This window comes from Numida meleagris, chromosome 1 (genome assembly GCF_002078875.1).
Source record: "Numida meleagris isolate 19003 breed g44 Domestic line chromosome 1, NumMel1.0, whole genome shotgun sequence".
NCBI classification, from domain to species: domain Eukaryota; kingdom Metazoa; phylum Chordata; class Aves; order Galliformes; family Numididae; genus Numida; species Numida meleagris.
Window position 1 is genome coordinate 118,192,763 of NC_034409.1, and position 25,619 is coordinate 118,218,381.

Genomic DNA, 25,619 nt, shown 5'->3' on the forward strand with positions numbered 1-25,619 from the left:
TTTTTTTTTTTTTGTCAGTGACAGAAGAAACCACCAGACCTGCAGGTGAGCATTAATTTATAAAAAGAAAACCAGCGGTGTTAGTCATGCTGACTGAAGGAACGTGAAATACTAGCCTATCGAGTAGACCTGTTTCAGTTTTTGCAAATTCATTTTTTCAGTTCTGGTGTAAAAAAAACTTCAAGTACCAACCAATTTATTTTCACAAAATGAATGTTTTGACATCACAACATGTTCTTTTAAAAGCATAGCAGCTTATCTAAAATGCTTGTGTTAAAAAAAATGTATCTATGTGTAAACATATGTAAAAAATTATCTCCTACAATAATCTTTGCTTAACGTTACACAATGCAAACTGTCCAATATTTATTGAAAAGAAATAATCTTCAGTTGAATTTTATTTAAATTCATGCCCATTTTAAGTTTATTTTGTCAGAGATTTTTATGTCTGTCTTTTTTCCAATCTGGATTTGTTCTGACAAGCGGGTGTTGCCCTCTTCTGGTGAACACAGTTAACTTTTGGGAGTATAAGGAAAGGCTGCTGAGGATGGTTATGTATGTATCTGAAACACTGTTTACTGATCTGTGCTCCTGTGTTTTTTTTCTTATTTTTTTTTTCTGTTTTAAACAAAAGCTTCGCATTCAGAAGCATCAATTGCAACAACCATTTCTGGTAAGAAAACCAAGACTTTACTGATTGCTATAGTGTCTGTTATTTCCTGTTAGATAAGTCTTTTTCTGCTTTTATCTGAGGTAATGCAGAAAAGTTGTAGTGCAAATGAATTCCAACATGTAATGTTTTCTTTTTTATCAGTACTTTTTGTCTTTAGTTGCTTCATTCTACTTTGTGTTGAAATAACGTACCTTATCGTATCATTCATGGTTTTTATCAGTGATGATTGGGGTTGAGGTAGGTGCAAGTTGCTTGATGAGGAGCCTTTTGTCCAGCGAACAGTTGCAGAGATGGCAGAGGTGGAACACTGTAACGCGTAAAGCTCCCATACGTCTCCTCCCACCCTAGATGATGTGTGAACATCATTTAACTTTCAGGACCAGAGGTGATGAACGTCATCGTGAAAACTTTTTTAATAGGAAAATATTGTGGAAAATAACAAAGTCTGTATATGTATGGGAAGAGTCCATTACCTTCTTCCTTAAAGTATTGTGGCATATTGTGCTCTAGAGAAAAGAAATAGTAGACACAAGCACACACACTTTTGTTCATTAAAGATACAGTCATTTCCTGGAAATGGTTCATATTTAAGAACTGCAGCCAATTCAGTATTTGTTGTACCAAGCCAAATAATGCAGATGAAGTCAACATTTAGTTTTCACTTGGATTCCTCATATTTTGGCTGCTTTTTACTTGCTGTAGAAAATAAGTTGTCTTCAGGACTGTCGCTTAAGAACCAAATATGCTTAACTTTTATTCTGGCATTGAATTAACGGGGCACTTCTGAAAAGTCTCAAAATGACTAATCCAGTAAAAATAAATAAAAAGAAAAGCTTCCATTCCCCTTCCAAGCAGATTGATTTTTTTTCTTTTTCTTGATGCAGAGCTATCTCTGTGCAGAGAGATAGCCATCTTTTTTTTATTATACTTAAGATATTGGTTCTAGCAATGACAGTGATGCTTTTAGCAAAGAAGTTCGGAAAGCATAATTTTCAGCTGTTATGAAACGACTCTACTTTTAAAAAGTCACTCAGTTCTCTTATTGGAGTGATCGAAGTGATCCTTGAACCACTTTATGTTCCTGCACTGACACTTAAAATATGCTTTCTAAGCACATCCTGAGCAATCGTTAGATTTTCTTCTGTTCTCTTAAATTTCCTTCCTTCTCCCTCCTTTCCCTTTTCTCCTTTACTTAAAAATATTTACCACCTCACTCTATTGTATTTATACATGGTTTCTGCAAAAATAGCTTCCTAGGAGACAGAGTTTTCCCAGTGTGTCATCTCTGCTTCTGAGTGCTGTGAGATCATGCACGAAAAGCACCTTTGGGCTGAGGAGTTAGATACACAAAACTGATCTGCCTTTTCCAAAAGAATGAAGCCAATAAAAGGAAGTTATCTCAAGGAACTCTGTTACCAGCTTTTTGCATTCATATGCTTACTCAGATGGTGAAATTAATGTTAGCAGTTTGTAACAGGCACAGAAGTTGTTCCTAAAAGGCAATTTAGATCTTTAATATTCAGTTCCTGATGGAAGTATTGCATACTTCTTCTTTTTCCAAAATACATAGAAATAAAATATTACATTAATATCTTTTTCCTTTTTTTCCAGAATCCTCTATTGTTACTTTTATCACCTATCCTATTAGTCCCTCAGGCAAGATTTTATTAATGTTTCTCTTATTTAGATTTAGTTAGATTTAGATTTTTTTTTTAGTTGTTTAGATTTTTATTTTATTTTTATTGTTTTTAATGCCTCTGATTTTTCTTCTTCAGAGATGACTTCAGATGATACTGCAGAAAGTGCAGGTGAGAATTAGCGTGAGGGCAGTCACATCTGAAGGGAAATGTGTTGCAATCATGAAGGTTTACTTTTTAATATATATATATTTTAAGTTGAGACTTGTTTGGTCCAAATTTTTTTCTTAAAGTATCTTAAAATGCATTTGTCTCCAGTCTGTATTGTAAGTCTCCACGAGTGGTCAGGTTTCAAAATGCCTCGTACTAACAGAAAGCTGTTAAACTTTTTTTAGGCAGAATGTTGCATTGCATACAAAAGCGCAAACTGGGCATATTTATTTTTAGCAGGTATAGAAGTTTTTGGTATATTTTTAGGTGGAATGTTTTCTATACTTCCTGGTAGTACTTAAAGTATTTTATAAAACTCAAGTGTCTACTGGATTCCTTAAAAACGCTTAAATTATATATGTTCTTGCAATGAGTTGCCAAATATCATCAGTAAGTTTCCATCAGGAGAATTTGCTGCACCTTTTTTCCTGACATGTCCATTTGAAGACAAGGAGTAGATTCATTCCTTATCAGCACAGGTGCCTTCATGTCTGTATCTGAGCAAGATAGCTTGCTATTTTTCATAGTTGATGGAGAGAGAGACGTTTTTAGAACGTGAACACTGAAGTACCTGTGTAGAAGAGGCCAAATGGAAATCATGCCTTAAAAGCATCACTTTCTCCACTGAAAATAGTATGGAGGCTACACTAACTGGCTCAAATGAAGACAGAAACATCTGATTGGGTGGATCTCACTCAATGCTGTTTTTTGCTGTTTCATACAGAAAGTAACTTAATTCCCTTACAAATGGTCATGTATTTACGCTTCTGGGAAGAGAGACAAAGAGTGGAAACTGGGTATCTTTTTATCACTCATATTTCACAGTCTTTTTAAATAAAAATGTGCAATCTTAATTTTATTTTCTTTTAAACAGAAACTCCTGACTTCACTGACTATTACTCCACTGTAACACCAGGTAGGATTTGTATGTCACCACTGATGCTCTTTTATGCTTCTTAGAGTTACTTGTCCTTGCCTAGACAGCCTCACGTAGAAAGGTTTGGTTATTCTGTAGATCTGAACAGCAGTGTGAAGAGTCACAAAGATATAAGAAAGTTTCAGGACCTATGCGTTCTATTAACAAAAAACATCTTCATGCTTTTAAGTAGATTGAAGCAAATCGAACCCAGATATGATGTTCTTAGGGCAGAAGGCAGTCTGTAGGAGTACACTGAGATAAGCTGGAATGTATTTGCACTGAGGCAGAGTAAGTGGTAGAATAGTTGACTTTGACCCATGCTGGCTAGTATAATTTAACTGTATGAAGGTGGCCTGCAAGAAGTTTGCAGCCATGTTATGGCTTTGATCTTTGGGGGCTGGAAGCAGTAGCAATTTTTATCACTCTTTTACCTCCAGGTACCTTAATTATTTTGTACATTTCGGTGGCTTGTAGAGATCCTAAGCAACACTACGTGGCACACAAATATGTGATTGTAAACAAAATCAAGTTGATCTTGTTGCTTATTTTTGTGGTGCTTGTTTTGCATGTGATTTTTATAAATGTTGCTGTCCTTCATGTAATTAGTTTTGACAAATTTAGTTATTTGTGAATATTTTGTTTCCTTATGGATTCTTTAAATAAAAGTGTTGATACAGTTTTCATTTCTGCTTCACTGACAGCTCCCAGCACAAAATGGGAGGCAAATTTATATTGTTAATAATTTCTTTCTAATGTTTTGAGTATTGCCTGATGCTGATAATCCATACCTTCTGATGACTGTTTGTTGATAGTGATAAAACTGATGAAATATTAGGTTATAATAAGCAAATATTTGGGCCACAGAAAGAGTAAAAATAAAAAGGGAAAGAAAATTTTTCCGTCTCATTTGGTACTAGGTAATGACAACAGCAGAGAAAATAGCATTTGTTGTCTGTTTATGAAGCCAGTCTATATTCTTATTCTAAAATACGGTACTTGCACCTGGAAAGTTGCAATGAGAGTTCAGGACTTGACTATCTTGGTTGTATTCATTGAGATAATTGTTAATATTAATTTTCAAAAATAAGTACAAAATTATTAAAAAGCAGATTGTGCATTCCTACAATATATTAATCACTTTAATATGTTGCATATTGTCTTAGATACAACTGTGTACAGTTACCAAACTAACTTAAAAGAAAACAAACAAAAAACAAACAAAAAAAAAACAAAAACAGCCACCACTTGTACATAGACTTGTGGAAACAGTCGCAGAAAATTACTCAAAATTAATTCATGAAAGCCAGCATGTCTCATTTTGGTCATTAGGTCTTAGATAGTGTCATGTAAATGCCCAAGAGAAGTGTAGCCTAGATAGTGTGTGAAATGTAAAGAACTTTACGTTCAAAACAAGGAAATGATTGGAAATATGTTTGTCAGCACTGGGTTTAAGTTCAGCTCTTTTACTCACTAAATTTTTTTCCCTCCAAAATATAGCTGGAGAAACCATTTTATGCAACGTGTCATCTGTCTGTAATTATTCAGGTCAGTGATTTTCCTTTCTTCTTATAAAAATCATGCCAAACTATTTTCCTGAGTAATGAGGCAACCTTTAGTTGCTATATAAAAGCTACCTCTGCAATAAATTGTCTTGCTAATTTAGAGAGATAGCGTGCAACTTTAAAAAAAATAAATTGAAATGTGCTATTTAATTTAAAAGTAATGTTCAATATATAGTATTTTTGATCCTTGATTTCTTATCAAATTATGTGCAACTGATGATAAGAATTACAGAACTGAGAAAACAATAAAATAGTATGCAATTAGTGTCGGCCATATTGAATGTAATTCTGTATCAGGAACAGAAGTTGAAATATTGTTTAGAGGAATTACTGTAAAAACTCATGTATTTTAAAAGACATTTTAATAATATGATATGACAGAAAAAAAAAATAGGGAAATGATGTCCCCTTTATATGTGTTTAAAAAAATCATAGTTAAATAAGATTTTGTTGATACACATTGCTGTCTTTCAGAGCAGTTTGTTAATTGTGTTCTGTGAGAATTACTTAAGAAAATGAAGTCATTTATGCAAAGCTGCCGTATGCCAAGTACTTTGTAGATAAGAATGATATAGTATAAATATCTGTCCCTCCTCCATAAAGTTTCCCTACTGGTTGGTACAGTAAACTGCCAGATGATTTGGGTGACATCATGTATGGCGTTCTTGTGTGTGTCTTTGTCTAACACAAGCTATACTTGCGTTGAAGAGAGATGTCATAGAAGTTTCATTTGCTCTCCCAAGTTAGCCTGTGTGTTCTCAGGGACTGTTGAATGATGTTCTGAATTATGGTATCCTGAAAGTTCTTTAGCCCTTAATGGAATTGAATAATACTCCTATCACTTTGCCTTTACCCACGCATTTTATGCTTGTTATTTGAAAAAACAACAACAACAAAAAACAACAAAAACTCATAAGAATTTTGAGATTGTCAACAGAAATGAAAATACAGAGAACAATGAAGTTATGAGACTAGTGTAAGACTAGTTTATTTGTGGAAACAGTAAGGGAAGAGATGGAAGAACAACTGTAAAAGCAGTGAATGTTCAGAGAAGCTATTTTAAGTGTTCTTATTTCCCTTGCATTCTAACACAAGACTGTTGTTGTTTTTTTAATTCTCAAATTATTTTATGTCACGTAAAGTTACACCATGTTAAGTTTTTATTTTCTTAAACATTTTTGCATTTTGGTTTTAGTGTTCTATGTGGGCAAGGTAGAACTTCATGCAAGAGAAGAAAATAACACATCATTAAATATAGAAGTAGTAAGTGTTCTCTCTTGTAAATCTTTTTTATAGGGAAGGTTGAAATCAGTTTCTTTGTCTATGCTTAAAATGCATAAGATGCTTAAAACTCTAACATGATTCTTACTGTGGTATTTATGGTTTTATTTTACTTACAGTAATACTCTCTCTAAAAATTTAGACACGCAGCACTTGTTTATAAGTCTAAGAAAGTAACCTTACTGCAGCAAGGGCCACTATTCTCAATTTAACCTCTGAAAAGAGGGAGGTAACCCTGGGAAGTCTGGAGAGAGGTCTGTACTACCTAGCTACAAGTCTAAATTCAGGCATACAGAATCTTTCTTTAGAGGTGAATTTAGGCGCTTGAGGAAGCTAGCATCATTAGATATTGACAGTTTGAGCATAAATTAGGTTGGATTGCATCCTGAAACTAATCCATGTTGAAATAGGACTGTCTGAAATAGGACATCATTCTGTGTGGCAGGTTAAGAATATTTGAATGTTAGAATGGAAAACAGAAGGTCTGTGAGCTTGTTTACGGTTCTTTGTACCTTTCTCCTATACATCTGTATCTACACTCAGTCTGTGATTTTACATGCCGATTTCTGCAAGCCTGAGGGTAGTCAGCGAAGTCACCACAGTGAGCTACTGCACAAGAGCACATGCAGCATGGGGTTTGGGCAGGTGTAGGCCCCAATATCTCAAAAGCAATAGCCGCATCTGCATTGTGTTGTGTTTCCATAGTGATAACGTCTCCTGAAACCATCCTGGTGTATGAACATTATGTTCACAGCTATTAGAAAAAGTAGATTCCTGTCTCTGGAAACTGTTTTTCTTTTTAGCAGAATATTTCTGTGGTAATGTGAATACCATAAATGTTAGATGATGTTTTCATCAAGATGCTCACTGCTTTAAATGTAGAAATAACAGGTAATGGTGGAAAACGGAGTGTAAGGGAGGTCTGTAAGGACTTTTAGATCAACCTTTGTACTCTCTCCAGCCTAGAGGCTAGATCAGAACATGTGTTTCACCTCAGTTCTTGACTCTAATTCCCAGGATTCTACTGGGAGATTAATTTTGTTACTTACAGCATTTATGTAGCTTGTCCAATTGCTGTGCTATCACTGCAGTTGAAAGTTTTTTCAGTTTCTGGCCTAAGATCGCTATTGCAGACTAAGCCAACTTCCTATTTTTCCAACGTGATGTGCAGTGAGGTCGCTGTCCTCTTTCCTTTATCTTTCACAAGTTAAATCCTGTTATTAGGTGTATTCTAGATGAAGCAGTTCCCTAAGTTGTGACAACACATGCATGATAAATATCTGTTGAAGTGTAATCATGAGAAAGTGTGCTGATTATCTTTGGGCTTTCCAAATGTGTTTCTGCTGAAATGTGTGAGGTGAATGTAAGTTTGTTCTAATGCTAAAGATCACTTGTTTGATTTAGCATTGGTATCTTTCTTTCTAACAGTTTAATAACGTAACTGTTGTCAATCAAGTTGCAAGCTTTATTCCAATTCCAGCACCAACCCTACAAGAACTGAGGTAAGCTTGAATCAGGATTGAAATCTTTGCCATATTTCAAAAACATTAAGCAAGACCTTTCATGTGATTAGCAAACTCTTCACTTTGCATTATTCCTCTACTTGATAATTTAAAAATGTCAGGAAATGTGAACTATTTTTCTATAACATGAAGTTTCTATTAATTAGAATAGTCTGCATTTTGCTTTATGTACCACTAGTGTTTGTTTTAAGAAATGGTACATCTACTGATTACATTTCAGGCCCTTCAGTTTCACTGGGGTTTAGCAAGGCCTGAATGCCTTGTTGTTTATATGCTGATGATCTTAATAATGATAATAATGGCGATGATTGTGACAATAACAATAGTAACAATACATGAGAGTGTGAACTGTGGATTATTGAGAATGTCATGTTGGCTGTTGCTCTTCATGAATAAATAGTTGTCATAATTTCAGAGCTTTAGTCTGTCTCTTCAGGAAATTTTACTAAGAGAACTTTTATGGCTCTCGGTTTTTCTAATTCATGGAGTCATATCGATATTTTTATTCCAGTATAACTTTTTCTTTCACAGTCTTTCTAAGATGTGTGCTTTCCTCTTTCCAGAGGCATCTAAGACTTTGTCTAGGTTGTGTCCCACAGCTGTGATTCTGCTTACCTTTCTGCATGCTTAATATTCATACTGCTTTTCAGAGAGTGTGTTTACTGCTGTTCCAAAAACTCCATTTGAAAATCAAAAAGAACAGACCATGTTTTTTTTTTTAAGAAAGCCATAACTCCTACTGATTTTATTTCAGTGGCTTTCGGTGTGAGTTTAGAATTCTCTTCTAAATGCTTGCCAAGAGGCAACATTAAGATCTATCTTTTGCTCTTTTAAATAAGTTGTAAGTAAGGTAACTGATGTTAAAATATGTCATGCCAGTTTTAAATTTAGTTTACAAAGTGACTAATAAAAGGCAATTTTTTTACATGTTCAATCCTTTTAAAGTGTTTATACAATAATAGAACTGTTGTAGTTTAAAAAAAGGTTTCTTTTTCTTGGTAATTGCTTGCTCTTTTCGTAATACTGCTGTAATTGTCTTTAGAAACATAACTAGAAATCCTCCATGATTGTAAATTTTTATGTTACAGAATTTCAGATCTCAACAAAACCTTGCAAGAAATGAGTGAGGTAAGATTACTAATTGTTTTTTCTGTTTGGAAAATTTTTTCAGTTTATTTATGATAGTGTCGTAAGTCCTGCTTCCTCCCGACAAAACAATTTTGTTCTATTTTTCCTTCTTGTTATAGTCATCCGTTATGGAATGCAGTTCAGAAAACCAGAGGTTTGTTGTTCTTTTTTTTTTTTATTTCATATATTTAATAGCTACTGCATATTTAAGAGCCTGTGATATATCAAATGTGAATGGCTGTGTAACAGGAGAAAAATTATCTAGGAAGTTGGGTCTGAATAACAGGCTGGAGAAATATAAGCAGGCTAATGAGGAAAGAAATTCTGATCCCATTAGTCTTACTAATGATTTATTTTTTTAACCAAACTGCTTTGCTTTTCATTAATCTTCTGTTGAAACACGGACTTTCCTGCCATATTTCTCCTTCATCTTCAAATTAGCTGAGTCACACAGCAACTTAGTCACTAAGACTTTCTGAGGAAATTACTTCAAACATCTTGAGTATCATAGAATCATTAAGTTTGGAAAAGATCTCTATGATCATCTAGTTGAATTGTCCTCTTACCACCAATATTACCCGCTAAACCATGACCATGTCCCTAAGTACCACATCCATACATCTCTTGAACACCTCCAGGGACAGTGACTGTGCCACCTCCCTGGGCAGCCTGTACCAGTGCCCAACCACTCTTTCAGAAAAGAAATTCTTCCTAGTACCCAGCCTGATCCTCCTCTGGCACAACTTGAGGCCATCACCTCTTGTCCTATTGCTGTTGCCTGGGAGAAGAGGCTGACACCCACTTTGCCTCAGCCTCCTTTCAGGTAGTTGTTCTTTCAAGTTGTTCTTCAGCTTGGGAAACCAGTCATGCTCAGGGCAGTGCAAGCCTGAGAAGATATTTCAGAGTCTGGAAGCCATGGAGTATCAGAACGACAAGGCTGCTCTACACAGATGATCTTGGAAGCCTTGAAGTGTAGATAATCTCTGTCAAATTAATTGCTACCCACAGCTAAACTGATGATGCTTTAAACAGATTGGCTTGAAAACAGTATGTTCTGAAACAAAATCTGGAACTTCCGATATACTTGAATTTGGAGGTTTATCTTACTGGTTTGGATGACACGAAAATCCAAATCGCCTAATAATAATGAACAGAAAGTCAAATCACACTTTTGTGTCATACACTGACAATAGTTAAGTACTCCATATTCTTGTTCCTTGGAAAGTTTTGCTTCATCTTATATGTGTTCCCTCTTTGTTCACCTATGTGTTTGAGCTGCTGAGGAAGAATTCTGATTGTACATTTCATGTAATTGAACTGTAAATGTCTAAAGTTTAGTTCTCTGCTTGAGTCATTTAAGCTCCTTTTTTAAAATCTTGAGAGGGAGCATCAGGTTTCCCTAGGCAAGTATACACTGACATAGCCATCAAGGATATTTGCTAGTTTCTCTCTGGAGTTTCTCTACAGTAACAAGGGAGACTGTTATTATCTTTACGAACTCTAATGGCTAACACTGACTAGAGATGATCACATTTGAGAATCGACAGAGTCTGTAGAGAAATAAGAAAATAAGCTGCTACAAACTGATGTATTTGCTCTTCGTTTTAACCTGACATTGTGTTTTATATACTTTGGAAACATCCTCAGATTTGAAAAAGCCTAGGAAAGAATGCCTTTTCTGATTTATTATTTGTCATTAGTTTCATGTATTGTAGTGACATAATTATTTCTTGAGTTTAAGACTTTTTCTTCTCATTATAGTACACACTGCAATTTCATAATAAAGCTGGATAAGGAAGAGAATATAAGCAGTTTAAAAGAGAAAGAAGAAATAAGGGAAATTAGTAAGTTACACTTTAAACACAGTCTCATCAGATTAAATGTTATGTCTTTACAGTTGACTTCCAAGTGCCTATAAAAACCTCTTGCTTAATTTTAAATAAAAGATTTTTTTTGAACAAGATAAATGCATAAAAAATGCAGACTTTCTGATTTTGTGGGGGCACAGAGGGGGAGATATGTACATGTTTAAAAAAAACTTTCATATAAAGTTGCTGACTACATTAATAAAGTGGTTTTGATTTTGAAAGCATTATCTGTAACATTACTTGAGAACACAAATGCATTTCTCAAAGTTTATAATGTAGCTCAGTTTTCTTAGTTGTACTTTGATTGTATGGAGTGGCTCATGCTATTTGTCTCTGTTTCAAAGCATGTAGCTTTGCATTCTGGTTTGTTTACAGAACTAAAAAGAAATCTGAACTTCTCAGGCATTGAGCAAAAAACTCAAAACTAATTATGCAAAATGCACTGTTATTAAAAAAAAACTGTAAAACATACACTTATTTTATAACCTGTTTAATAGCACTATTTTTAATTTAGCAATTTTTATGCTTCAGGGCAAACTATGTTAATGCTTCTTTGTCATTTCAGAACAGTGCTGTTGTTCATCACTGAAGTATTGTTCCTTGACTGCTGAAGAATTAAAAATGTAGTAAGTATAAATACAAGCAGATTGGCATGCTTATTTCCTAATCTTTGTAATGCATAAATAGAGTGAGCTTTCATGTTGCAATATAATAGCTAGGAATGATTCCACAAGCACAAGCTGACAGACTTCTTCCTGTATAGTTCCCTTCTCTTTCCACCTTGTCCCTCCTTCTCTCTTTCTTTTTTTTCCCCTTTATGCAGGTAGCTTTTGAGTTTGGAATCGTAGAATCTCCAAAGCAGACAAAAAAAAAGTGGTATTATATATGGACTTGATAGTTAACAACTACAGCAAAATAGAATGCATGAACCCTCAGAATGTCACTAGGGCATGAGACATCTGACCTGATGAATTTTAAAATATGCACTATTAGTAGTATGCTCACATCATTCATAATATTCTTCTGTGATAGCTGATTTTCTTTAAAATATAAATCATGTTAAATTTAACATGTATTTCTGTGCTTTTTTTTAACAGTACTATAGAATTGCCGCCTCATCCCATATGGGTTCCTTTCTCTCATTCTTCTTCCCATAAAAAGACTGCTATCTCTTCCCTCAAATCTAGTGCTTTTCTTTCCCCCACTGTAGTTTCTGCAAAACGAACACCCACAGTTGGACCTCTGATCCCCCCATTTACAGAAAATTCATTTTCTGAAACTCTCTCCACATCTCCCACTGCAAATCCTCTCTCTGAAACTTTTACCACTGCAACTTCCTTGTCTTCCACTACTGATACCACTACATATTCCTCTACTGAGTCTCTTGCTCAACCTACTAAGCCAACTTTTCCTTCCGTAGCTTCTAATAAATCTGTCACTACAATTGTCTCTTCCACACCTGCAACAAAATCTATTTCTAATGTTGCTCTCTCAATTAAATCTGATGCTGCATATATTAGCAAGCCTATCACAGTCATTTCTCCTGCTGTAAATTTTACAAAACCTACTGCAGTTTCCCCTTCTGAGCTTCCCCCCAAACCTCCAATATCAGTTCCACCTTCTGAAACTACCATCAATTCTGTTGCACAAATTCCTCTTGCTACAGATTCAATCCGACCTATTTCTGGTAACAAAAACATTACTACAGCACCTATTTTTCCCCTTACTCCTTTCACAATTACCCCTGCTGTTAGTCCTGTCAAACATTCTGTCTCAGCTTCTCATCCTCATTCTACTGCTGATGGCCATGGTAGCCTGCCTAATGGAAGCACAGGTAAACATGACAAATAAAAAATATATTTAAATTTGAATTTCATATACTGAATTTGCTTTTCATTTTTTTAAACAAGATTTTGGCTATGTGTCTTAGCTATCATCTTCCAATTACTGTGACAAGCCTGACACAACTTTCAAAACCTCTATACTCACTTTAGAATGTGTTCTGATGCCTCTGGCCATGATGAGTGGTACCTCACGCTACAATATTTTTGGTTTTCTCCTGATCTCCTTCTTCTTGCAGGCACCCAGTAGCTAAAAATTCTAAATAATAGATTATTTAGCATCACTAATGGTCATTCTATAATCAATATAAAGTGTAGTCAATGCTGACTATTTGAAACCTTGCTCTGTATTTTCCTAAGGCTCTTAAGTATTGCCATCTGCGAAGTAGCTGATAGGGAGAAAAAAAGATTCTGATTCATGTAACATGCTTGTATTTGTGGTAAGCTTTTCCATTCAAGAGAACTGTTTAATTTTTTTAATTTTTCTTCTCAGAGCTTACTTCATTTCTTAAGCACGATACTTATAAAAATGCACAATTTTTCTTTTGTCACAGGAAAGATACTGTCAGCTACCACATACACAACTTCCATATATACCACCATCAATGTCACCACAGCTGAGCAAATTGTATCCAAAATAGAAAAAGATTTAGCAGCTGGAAAAGTAGAGTCAAAAGATGTAGAACGGATGGTGAGTGAAGTTAGCAAAGTCCTGACAGCTTCTCAACAATTACCACCCCACATTTCTAACAGGTAGGTCAATCTGGCAGTAGATGAAAGGTGTGTTGTATTGACTGTTGTGATAAATTACAATCAGCACACTTTCATTTTTCATGATCTTAATCCAGAATAATGTTTCTTGTTCTTTAACTTACTTACACGGAAAAGGAGTAGTAGTATTATAGTGTTACTTGCTATACTGTAATATAATGCTGTGAAAAAACACTTTTTGTGTTCAAACCACAGTAAGTGAGAAGAGTAAGCTGTATTTTACATTGTGCTTGGATTGCTGCAACATAACCACAACTTTGTGCTTGGTAATATTAAACATCTCTTTTTCTTAACAGAATTATAAAAGTAGTGGATTATATTGGCTTAAAACTGAACTTTTCAACGATGTCTGCTGATTTTTCCTCCCCATCCTTGGCTCTGGCAGTTGTCAAAACGAATAGCATCCGCTCCAACCAAATGTCTTTTGCTGTCCAGGATTCATCTGATCTCCAGGTAGGACACTGATAATTCTAAATTTTATAAAATTTCAACAGTTCATGTTTAAAGTGTTCGTATTTTAAAATTTATATAATTAATATTTATAACATGACTTTTTTTGCATTTATGTCACAAATTCAGAATCTTTTATTCAGGTTATTTTCAGAGTAAAAAAGGCTTTGCTTTTTGAAATCTTTGAGAATGTTTTCTTTAATTTTCTGCTATGGACTAAATAAGCAACAGAGTTAGCAAAAACTGGCATTTGACTAGGAAGCTGTTAGAGGGTACAGTGAGAACACCAGAGTGCTTGGCTACATGATTTTGCCTCAAGAACCCAGAATCGTGAGTCATTTAATCACCTACCTTGACTGTGCTAAAATTTGTCAAGAAGTGTTGCCACATGGCTTCATATGTTAGAAGATTAATTGCAGGAAATTGTCAGTGCCAGGAAAGAACTTACTGCGTTGCTTGAGTAATGACATTCATACATTTGTTGCTCATGAGTAGTTGATCTTGCCAAGAAAAAAGTGCTTAGAAAGTTTGGATACACTTTCTCTCACTTAAAACCTTCTCTCTAGGTTAAGGAAGTTCTGATTTGGACAATACAACCCTTGGAGGCTTAAGTGAGGAAAGATGGAAAGTTCTGGACAAATATTGGCACATTGTGTCCTCTCAGAGAAGGAAATAGATTAACTTAGCATAAGCCATTAGTAGTACTGGAACTGTTCTGTGGTACTGAAAAAATAAAAATTATATAAAATAGTAACATTTGAGTTCTTTTTTTCCCAGTAATATGCAGTACATGAATCTGAGGTGACTTTAGGAAGTAGTAGCGCTGAAAACATATTTGCTGAGTAAGATCTTCTGGAAATCTTGTGCCACTGGGAATGAGATACAGAGATTATCAACAAGTATCATCTCTGTAGAATTGATTTGGGATTTCTTCGGTGGCTCTCGAAGCCAGTGGTCTCCAAAATGGAGTATGCACAAGACAACCCACTGGGTGCAGGAAGAAAATATTTTTCTATCATTGATAAATAAAATTAATATATTTTTAAAATAATGTTTATTTCATCTTTATCTCATCCCATTTAGATTTCTGGTTTTGTGCATATTTTATCATGTATATAATATATTAGTGAAGTAGTACATGTATGTAATTTATAAAAAAAATACGTACTTCAGAGTGTGTACTCAAATTTTTACTGTTGGAGTTGAGTGTTGCAAAGGAGTTTGGAGACCACTAGACTAAACAGAAGAGTTAAACCATATTGGTAGGGCACAGAGGAGTGCTCGTGTTGTTATTCCTGTTACAGCAATTCTTTGAATACACAGATAATTTCTCTCTTCATTTCTGCTAATGTTTCACATATCTCATACACTCTTAGATACTGATATTTGTATGTAAGATGACTAATGTGCTACGAGAAACAAAAGTTTACCTTAACTTAGAGATTTTTACAAGAAAGGTAGAGGTTTTGTACTTAACAAAGTTGTCTGTCCTGTAAGTACAGCACAGAAAACTGGATGGAAGTTCAGTTTTTCTTTTGTAGTGCTAGATCATTGTAGCTTATGCAGATTATTTTTACTATGTCTGGCAAGTGAACATAGAGTTTATAGCCTTAGATTCCACTTAACACTGCACTTAAAAACTTCCGGTTTCTGAATTAGTTTCAAAAAAGTTCAATCTTAATTGATTGCAATTAATAATCCATGGCCAACGGCACTAATAAAGTCTGAATGTCTGTAGGTTTGTTCTTTGCTCCTGTACTGCTGTAATAATCCTGCTTCTACCACTTCAGGTCCCTTATGTTTGCCGTGGCCTTTCACTGCGTCCATTACCCTGATTCATTTAGATTTTCTCTCCCTGTGTTGTAACTCTCTCAGCTGGAAGAGTCCCTTCAGGGTAACACCAGTTTGTGTCCACTATGACTTTACTCTCAGTTCCTCCCTATTGCCTACTTCTCCCACGTCTCCTGCCTGCTTTTGAAGGGCCTTCTGGTTGGGCAAGAGGCAGCATATTCTGGGTTCATTCTGGAGCTCTATGTGTGCTGACAGATAACTGGGAATTGCGAAAAAAGAATTATAGAATGGCTTGGGTTGGAAGGGACCCCAAGGATCATCAAGTTCCAATCCCCCTGCCACAGGCTGGGCCATCAACCTCCAGATCTGGTACTACACCAGGCTGCCCAGGGCCCCATCCAACCTGGTCTTGAACACCTCCAGGGACGGAGCATCCACAGCCTCTCTGGGCAGCCTGTTCCAGTACCTCTTCACTCTCTCTGTAAAGAACTTCCCTCTGACATCCAATCTAAACCTTGCTTCCTTGAGCTTAAAACCATTCCCCCTTGTTATATCACTGTCTACCCTTGTAAAATGTTGATTCCCCTCCTGTTTATAATCCTCTTTCAAATGGTAGAAGGCTGCAGTGAGGTCTCCTTGAGGCCTTCTCTTCTCCAGGCCGAACAAGCCCAGCTCTCTCAGCTTGTCTTCGTAGGTGAGGAGCTCCAGCCCTCTGATCATCTTTGTGGCCCTCCTCTGGACCCTCTCTAACAGCTCCACATCTTTCTTGTACTGGGGGCCCCAGACCTGGATGCAAAGCGTGGAGAAGTAAGACTTACCTCAAGGAATAGTAGGATTATTTTCTTCTTGGCAACCAGGGCTTAAAAATTTGTGCTATGTAACTTTCTTCTTTACAAATCTGGTTAATATTAGCCAAGGAATTAAAAATGTTTAGGGCAGGTTTTATGTAGATGTAGGTAGGTACCATGAATGTAAAAACCTCATTTTCTCACTCAGTCATCTACAGATGGTATACTTTCTTCATTTGAACTATAAACATTCTTTGCTTTGCAGGTTTTTTGTGCTGTGAAATGTTAATCTTCCTACACAGTTGCATAGACCTAGCCAGGTTGTTGCTCTTCGTTGTTTTCAAATCATGTTCAGTGGAAGGCAGATCTGGAGTAAGTTGCACTACTTTCAGGCCTGCAGATGCTTTTTATTCCGTTGAGCAGAAGGGAAATGAGAGAACAGCAGTGTGTTCCTGGCAGTGATTTCAAAGATGCGTATTTCAAAGTTCTAAACTGAATATAAGGCGTAATTTAATTTTTCTTTAGTGACAGAAATGAAGCATAATTCTTGCATTTATTTTTCAGATCTCTCTTGGCCCTAATGTGCTTCATGACTTAAATAATCTTGGATCAATTACACTTCCTTCATCACTGCTTACAAACTTACCTCCTGGAGAGCTGGACTTGGCTTCTAGAATTATTTTCAATTTCTTTAAAAAGACCACTGTGTTCCAGGTACCTTTTTGATCCTTTGTTCATAAGAGTTTAAACTCAACTCTAGAGCAAAAATAAAAAATGAACTGACTTGTTGTTTGACCGTAAAACATACTTAAAAACTTCCTGATTTAAAAAGAAATTATTTTTGTCAAATGCTCACTTCATGTAATACCTGAGCTTGTGTAAACTGTACTCTATCATTGTTTTCTTTGATTTTAAAATCTGATTATTTTTTGTTCTAGGATTGGTCCTTGAAGAATGCATCTTTAATCAGCAATGTTATATCATCAAGTGTTGCTAACCTCACAATTAGCAACCTGAAGGCAAATGTGACTGTTACTTTACAGAATATCAGACCTAATCAGGTATGATTTGTTTTGGTTGACAAAATGTGCTTTTGTTGCTTCCAATGGAGTTGTTGTAGAAGAAATACTGTACTAGAAATACAGATCAGTTGGTTCTGCTTTACTAGTGTGGACATTTTATTTCCAACTAGACTTTCAAAATGTCTCATTTTTGCTTATTTATCATTTCTATTCATTTTTGTTCTCAAATGATTTGATGTAATTTTGCTCTGCCGATCAGCTATGGAGTTTTGATCCTTTCTGCCTGCCCTTCTGTTTTATTCTCCAAAGAATAAAATCTCCTATGTGAAAGCCTGATAGTGGTGTTTGCTAGGCAGATATTGTAATCATGACATTTGTAGGTGCTACATGGCCAGAAAGCAGTGTAAGTCTTTTTTTTCTTAGGTGGAATACTGATTCTTAAACTGAAACACAGGACTAGGTTATCAGGAAATACTAGGACTCATACACAGCATCTCTTTTGTAAATGAGCACCAAGGATTAAAATCTTTCTATCCTATATTTTAATTGGATTTCAAAATTGAAGTTGAAAATGCTAAAATATTGTAAACTGTAAACTGTTGGGATTCTACTAGTTTTGAGATATAATGGTATTATTACTATTCAGAGAAGTATAATGTTCTATTTCTACAATTTATAGGATTTTCTTGGGAGGGAGCCATATATAAACCTTTAACATGCTGTTAATATTAAGTGATCAGATGTTTGCTAAAGAGTAGGATTTTTTCCTTTTTAGTGTGGTAAATTTCTTGATACATACAAAATCAAGAAGGATGAAAAATCCAAAGAATTTGTATAGTGTAGAAAGGCAATGAAACACCGTTCATAGTATTCTACAAGGAATAGAGTATTAGCATACCTCCTGTGTGGTCACTTCAAATTTTTTCTGCATATTTTCACCTGTGTATTGTGATATTAATCTCTTCTATGCATTTCAATTTACATAGTATTCATGTAAAACAGATATACTTAATGTATGCAGTATTTATTCTTGCGTGTATTTTGTACATAATTCAAATGTCTTGATCATAAACTTACAGTTAAATAAAACATCTTTTTTATTATTATTATGTTTATTTTCACGTCCCAAACAGGATAATTCAACAGTTAGATGTGTTTTTTGGGACTTCAGTAAGAATGGTAAGTACTTGATATCATCCAAGATATCATGTTGCTTTAGGTATGCTAACTCACATTAATAGTAGAAAGACATGCTTTAGTCAATTACAAGGCTGTTTTCTTTAACAGGTGGACATGGAGGCTGGTCATATGAAGGTTGCATTGTTAAAGAAAGTAGAGTAAATGAAACTGTTTGTTCATGCAACCACCTCACAAGCTTTGCAGTTTTGATGGTAAGTATTTCGAAAATTACGTATCTTGATTCAAGAAAATGTTAAAACGTCTCATATTCAGCAAATGAGGATTCAGAAAACACTAAAGAAAAACACCATTTATTAAATACTAATCCAGTTCTGTTCACTTCATGCTTAGTATGTAGAGCCGTAAAATTAGTAATGTCCTTAAGCTGCGGTGTTGAACGGAGCCCATGAGTTCTGTTAAAATAAAAATTACTTAAGTGCTTATTAAACTGCAGTTCATACGTTTAGGCCATTGTTTATTCTGTAGTAAAAAAAAAAAGTTAGGATAAATCCAATTTAAAATTATTTTAATCATATGGACTTCCACAGTTGGATTGACATTTCTGTTTTCTAACTAACCTCTTACAAGATCCATGAAAAAGAACAGTTTACTTTTTTTTGTTTTGTGCATTTTAAGGTTGCTGTTGTTTTTTTGTGTTTTTCCATTTCATAAATACACTCTCTGAAATCAACTTCTCTTTCCCTTTTAGAATTTGTACGGAAATACTCCTTTAAGTCCCACACAAGAATTGGTACTGACTATTATATCCTATATAGGCTGCATCCTGTCTGCAGTTTTTCTTTTTATTACTCTTGTGACTTACATAGCTTTTGAGTAAGTATCTATTCAACTCAGCTCCCATTATTCTTCAATTAAAATGATCTGTAGTCTTCACTGCAAAGTCTTTTCCAGTAGTTATGGATTCTATCTCTGTTAATAATGCACAAATTTGTCTTTGTTGGAACATTTTGTTAAGATGATTGAGGTTTAACTGTTAAGTCCTCAACAGTATGTTTTGGAAATCCTAGAACTTATTTGGCACCCGTTTACTCTCTCATTATCCCATCAATAAGAAATACTTGGCTCTGTCAAGGTTTTAGAAGCCTAGTCAAAAGCCTAATCTAGGTTAGCACTAAAGAACACTCACATTTTGTGTCTACAGCAAGAAGCTGCCTAACATACAATGTTTTAAAAAAAAAAAAAGGTACTGCTATCTAGGAATCAGTGCTGTTGTTTATGTAATCTTTCTGTAACAAACTTTATTCATATAGACTATTGATTTGGAAATGTGTTATAAAACATTCTATCCCATGTGTAAATTGAATGTAAGAATCTTTATATATAAATGAAAATATATAAATACATTTTTCTCTTGGCATTTATGAACTAAAGAATACAAGAGAGAAAGTAAGCCAGGGATCCAAGAACAATTGATGTCATCTCACTAATTTGCTTTTTAGGAAAATTCGGAGAGACTATCCATCCAAAATATTAATCCAGCTGTGTGCTGCACTACTTCTACTCAACCTAGTTTTTCTCCTTGACACGTGGATTGCATTGTATAACACACGAGGCCTATGCATTGCAGTTGCTGTATTTCTTCACTATTTTCTCTTGGTTTCCTTCACCTGGATGGGCCTAGAAGCTTTCCACATGTATCTTGCACTTGTGAAAGTCTTTAATACCTACGTACGGAAATACATTCTTAAGTTTTGCATTGTTGGTTGGGGTACGTATTGGATTTACTTTTTGGATTCTAGATATATGTATCAACTTACCAAGTGTTTCTGCAAGTGTGACACAGTTTGGAAATGAAAAAGAAGCAGTTGCTAAATGTTACTAATGTAAATTACGAAGTATTCATTATCAGTAAATCTGATTATATGAATTCCAACTTTGAAGTAGTGAACATCTCCCTAAGTGCAGATGTTCTCAGATTGCAGCATGAAAAACTGAGGCTGTTGCAATGTAAGTGAATAATGGATTTTCCTTGTGCAAGTATAACAGAACCAAATTTGAATCATAGAATGGTTTTGAGTTGGAAGGGACCTTTTGAAGGTCATCTCTTCCAACTCTCCTGCAATGAACAGGGATGCCTACAGCTCGATCAGGGTGCTCAGAGCCATGTCCAGCCTGACCCTGAATGTCTCCAGGGATTGGACATCTACCATCCACCTTTATCATTTAAAAAACAAAAAAAAAAAAAACCAACAAAAAAACCCCACCTTATATCCAATCTAAATTTCCACTCTTTTAGTTTGAAACCATTTCCTCTTGTCCTGTAGCAATAGATCTTGGTAAAGAGTCTGTCCACTTCAAAATGGCTTATTTCCATTAGCCAGACAGATTGTATTTATTTTCAAAACAGAACTGATGCTGTTAAATATATATATATTCAATTTCTGGAATAACACTGTTACTAACAAAAAGTGGCAAGGCAGATGTAAGTGGTTAAAGGATGAAGAGGTTTGGGCCCTCATTATCCTCTCTGGCCACTTGAGTAAACACCAGTAAAGGCACTAAAATCGGTAGAACTGTTTTCTTCAAATGGATATAAGAAAGAAAATTGAATATGCTTTATTGGATGTTTTAAATCAGTTTGACATGTGACAGTTTTTGTTGTCTAAGTGAGAAGGGTTTGGAGCTAGCTGCAGAGAAGAGCTCTGGTTTCTTTCCAGGATGTGTTCTTGAGCGCAGCTTGAATGCCCCAGTTTTTAGATTTTTTCAGGCAGCTAGTAGTCAACATAGTTCAACTGGCAAATTTCAGAACGCAGATTTCACAGAAAAATATAGTAATTTCAAGTTATATTATTGTATTTGTCAAGATTTTCACTTATGTATTTGATCTAATCTTTTAGGGTTACCAGCAGTAGTTGTGGCTACTGTGTTGGCAGTATCACCAGATAATTACGGACTTACATCCACTGGGAGGGTTTCAAAAACCAGACCTGATGAATTGTAAGTTAAATAAAGGGAGGTTCTTTATGGGGGGGGGGTGGTAAGGTCCTACTAAATTGCTTTTCTTTAAAGGTGGGGAGGGAAAGAAGCAGTGAGAGAGCTTTGCAATAGTATAGCTCTATAGTACGTTATGTGCTTTGTGGTAACTGCCTACATGAATGCTCTTACTTTTCGGTAAGAAAAAAAACCACAACTTTTTACTAAGGAAGCAACAACAATTTGTCTTTAAAACAAAATACAACTTTATCTTGTATTTATTTTAATTTCTTTTTCTGTTGATGGTTGACAGACTTTATTTTTCTGTTTTAGCTGCTGGATTAAAAATAGAATTGTCTTCTATATTACTGCTGTGGGATACTTCTGTGTGATATTCTTGATCAATATAAGCATGTTCATTGTTGTGCTGATCCAGTTGTGTCGGATTAAAAAGAAAAAACAACTTGGTGCTCAGAGGAAAACAAGTATTCAAGACCTTCGGAGTGTTGCTGGCCTCACATTTTTGTTGGGAATTACTTGGGGATTTGCTTTCTTCACAGTAAATGAGGTTTTTACCTACCTCTTTACAATCTTCAACACTTTGCAAGGTAAGTTTATACTTTTATGTGTCTGCTTATGGCCAACACTGTAATGAGCAAAACATTTGAAAGTGGTACTTTCGTGAATGAGGAACAAAGTTGTAATTTTGATAAATTCTATAACGAGTTAATCAAATTGGATATTATACAGCTTTATCTTATGTTGCAGTAAGATACAGAAAAGCTATCTACTAATTATATATAGTATCTTATATCCATATTAGAATTTAAATGTATGCAAACCAGTGACAGTATGTCTAGTCAAGAGATTAATTGTAAATACTCAGTTACTGTAAGTGTTCAAAAAGTAATACAATTAATGTAGTGAAAATGGTATTATTTCTCAACTTAGAACTAAGTCATGAAGGTGAGATGTGACATTCATCAAAAGGCCGTTGAGACAGGTGGGCCTGCAATACTTAAAATATCTACTTGTAAGCATAGCCTTTAGTAGATATGAAGGCATGCAGCTTTGCAGAGGCTGGGATGCTACTGGACATATCCAAAAGCAGACCTTAGAGGCTTCAAAAGCTTTTGTATAAATACGAGGTGCCAGAGCTGCATACTGTTATCTGAGCGTACCTGAATTTTCCTACAGCAGTTTGAATCCAAACTTCTGTTTAAATGCACTTTAGATTACTGGCTGAATAATTTCCCAGGGAGACTAAAGCAATTCACATTGCAACGCTGTGTATACCACTCTCCTACTTGGTATGTGTCACAGCCTAAATGGTTTCGTGGCCTGGGGACGCATAGAAATCATGACAGTAGGTTTGCAGGATTCCATAGTACATAAGGAAACAGAGGCATTATTTTAAACATTTGTTTACTTTAATACAGAGCACTGTAAATGACCACTAGCAAGTGTACTTATGATTAATGAAACAATAATTTTGCAATAGCTTGATATACATTTACCAGAAAGGCGTGTGTATGTGTATATACCTGCAGGTCACTCCAAAAGTAATGTCTCTCATTTCCATGGAAACAAAGAGTACAACACTGTTTTTCAACATAGTCACCACTGTTAGCTGTGCAGTTTCATCAGTGATGAACAAGAGCAGTGAATGTGTCTTGTCTTTCATGTTGCTGTTGCTGCTGCTGAAGGGCACCACCCACCATGTCGCTGTGCTCACAGCAACTGTTTGGTCTCCTGAATGTTTATTCAGCAAGCGTCAGTGAATATCAGTGGGTGCCATTTTTTCCTTTTGGAGGAATTCAGTGACACACCTTTGCTTCATCCACACTTCCGTGTCAGATACCATTCTGTCAGACTGCCCCTCTGCTGCCATCTGTCACATGGCAACAAAATGTAACGGGATATTGGCAGGAAGGTTCAGCCTCTACTGCCATACCACCAACATCTGCCTCTGATGTTGTGGGCCAACAGTATGAAATATGAGGGATTACTCTAAGAGCAGCACTCAAATGTTCACTCCACCATTTGTAAGGGCTGCTACACTATGCTACAGTATATATATTCAGTAGCACCAGCAAGTGTTTTGAGAAAGATTTCTGCTATAGGTTACTACAAACCTATCACTAGTAAAATAGCAAATATGTATGTGTTTGTATATGTAAGCATGCATATAAATGCATAGATACATAAACCCAGAGAAGTTCAATTTCAGATATAAAAATGACTTGTTTTCTATCACAAAGATATAAGAGAGTATAGAACGCTACACTTAGAGCACCTAATAGATGCTTGTTATTTCTGTTTTTCACGTCGATAGCCAATAGACAATGATGTTTCCTATTTTTTCAGACACGCTTTTATTTTTCCCAGACTACTTGTTTGTTCATTTGGCTAAAACAGACAATAGCAGTTACTGATTCCAGTTTTCTCAGTGTTTCCCCTTTGTTTCAGAGTATTTTTCACCTTTGCAGATAAGTTGCAGTTATAGTCCCTTGTTTTTGCCCTTATTTTTAGTACCTTCAGGATGTCTCTGGTTCTTGGGTACCCAACTGCTCTTCAAAGAGACTGACTGTGGTTCTCAGTGATGCTTCTGGTTCACAGGCCCAACTTAGTAGTTTTCAAGCTAGCAGAAATCTCCTTCTGTCAGTATTTTAGCAGCCGTTTTCTATCACTGTTTTTTTCCATTATAGCCAGGTTACATTTATGGCTGCTGTCATCAGTGTGTTGATTTTTGAATGAATTTGGTAAATTGTGGGATTGAAACTTTATCTTCACAACACTTGCATGGAATTGTGCGGTACTAACACTGTGTGGTCAAAGTAATCTGTTACATGAGACTGAGTTCCCTTTTTACTCAGCTTTAACTTAGGTGTTAGACAAATCCCGGTGTTAGAAGTAAAAAAATAAAATAAAATAAAAGCATAAATTACATTGAGTTTATACCAGTGTTTCAGAACTGTATTTGGAAATGGTATAGAAGCATCTGATTATAGAACATGTCATTATATTCAAAAATTCATTCTGAAAGCCAAAGATAAGAAAGATATTTAAGCTACCAAAGATGCGAGTAATCTATCCTAGTGAGATTTTACATGCTTAACTGGCCTTAAAAACAGCATGAACATAACATACATGCAACTCTGTGCCAGCCTCAGTAGTTTGTTTTCCTTTGTGTTCTTTTCCATTAATTATAAGCCTAACACTTAGATTAGCGACACGCTGCAGCTGGAAAATCGTGCAAAGACAAAGTTCCATTCTTAAAATGGAGGGAGGGGTTGTTATAAGGAGGGAGATTTATGTTCCGCTGTGTGTCAGTACAAGTGAATGTGAAGCAGGTAAAGTCTGTCATGTGATGCTGGCAAGAGACGAGTGAGCCCCATCCCTTCTAGAAAATATTAGGCTTTAAAGTTGTTGTAAAGGGGGAATCATTTATCTAATATTTTAGGTACATGTTATTTTCCTTGTACGAATACTCTAAATGACATATCAACAATTTTGTGGCCTATTAATAGCTCCTTTAATTTGTGGGAAGTTCAGTAATGATGCTGCTGGCGCTGACATTCCAAATAATATCTCTATAGCTATAAGCATTACTGCTTCTGTTCTGGTTGGCAAAAGATAACAGGTTAACAGGTGGAACAGTGTCATACCATGTAATGAACTGCATAGCCTCCCAGTGGCATGTCACACTGTTTGTTTGACATTGCTTGGAATTCTTTTCCAAAAGTGCTAAGTAAATGTCAGGATCCACAGAACTTTTCCCTTCATATTTGACTCTCATCTACAAGAAGGGTCATAAGGAGGATCTGGGGAACTCCAGGCCTGTCAGCCTGACCTCGGTGCCAGGGAAGATTATGGAGCAGATTGTCCTGAGGGAGATCACGCGGCATTTGCAGGACAACCGGGGGATCAAGCCTAGCCAGCATGGGTTTGTGAAGGGCAGGTCCTGCTTGACCAACCTGATCTCCTTCTATGATCGAGTGACCTGTCTGGTGGATGAGGGAAAGGCTGTTGATGTGGTCTA

At 35.6% G+C, this 25,619-nt stretch overlaps 1 protein-coding gene across 4 annotated transcripts in view; it reads left to right on the forward strand.

Moving 5' to 3' along the window:
- The window catches only part of ADGRG2 (adhesion G protein-coupled receptor G2), a 60,838-nt gene that overhangs the window by 29,153 nt on the left and 6,066 nt on the right, over positions 1 to 25,619 (forward strand). For 3 of the 4 annotated variants that reach the window (XM_021409222.1, XM_021409242.1, XM_021409231.1), the window contains exons 4-25: positions 19 to 45; positions 635 to 673; positions 2,449 to 2,481; positions 3,395 to 3,436; positions 4,937 to 4,984; positions 6,197 to 6,264; positions 7,711 to 7,784; positions 8,894 to 8,933; positions 9,053 to 9,087; positions 10,695 to 10,777; positions 11,367 to 11,427; positions 11,899 to 12,635; positions 13,197 to 13,395; positions 13,710 to 13,866; positions 17,007 to 17,156; positions 17,381 to 17,503; positions 18,598 to 18,643; positions 18,752 to 18,855; positions 19,353 to 19,477; positions 20,104 to 20,372; positions 21,502 to 21,601; positions 21,911 to 22,185. In XM_021409222.1, the coding sequence (XP_021264897.1) occupies positions 19 to 45; positions 635 to 673; positions 2,449 to 2,481; positions 3,395 to 3,436; positions 4,937 to 4,984; positions 6,197 to 6,264; positions 7,711 to 7,784; positions 8,894 to 8,933; positions 9,053 to 9,087; positions 10,695 to 10,777; positions 11,367 to 11,427; positions 11,899 to 12,635; positions 13,197 to 13,395; positions 13,710 to 13,866; positions 17,007 to 17,156; positions 17,381 to 17,503; positions 18,598 to 18,643; positions 18,752 to 18,855; positions 19,353 to 19,477; positions 20,104 to 20,372; positions 21,502 to 21,601; positions 21,911 to 22,185 (2,835 nt within the window). The remainder of the gene's footprint in view (positions 1 to 18; positions 46 to 634; positions 674 to 2,448; positions 2,482 to 3,394; positions 3,437 to 4,936; positions 4,985 to 6,196; positions 6,265 to 7,710; positions 7,785 to 8,893; positions 8,934 to 9,052; positions 9,088 to 10,694; positions 10,778 to 11,366; positions 11,428 to 11,898; positions 12,636 to 13,196; positions 13,396 to 13,709; positions 13,867 to 17,006; positions 17,157 to 17,380; positions 17,504 to 18,597; positions 18,644 to 18,751; positions 18,856 to 19,352; positions 19,478 to 20,103; positions 20,373 to 21,501; positions 21,602 to 21,910; positions 22,186 to 25,619) is intronic. The other variant, XM_021409253.1, reaches the window with a different exon arrangement.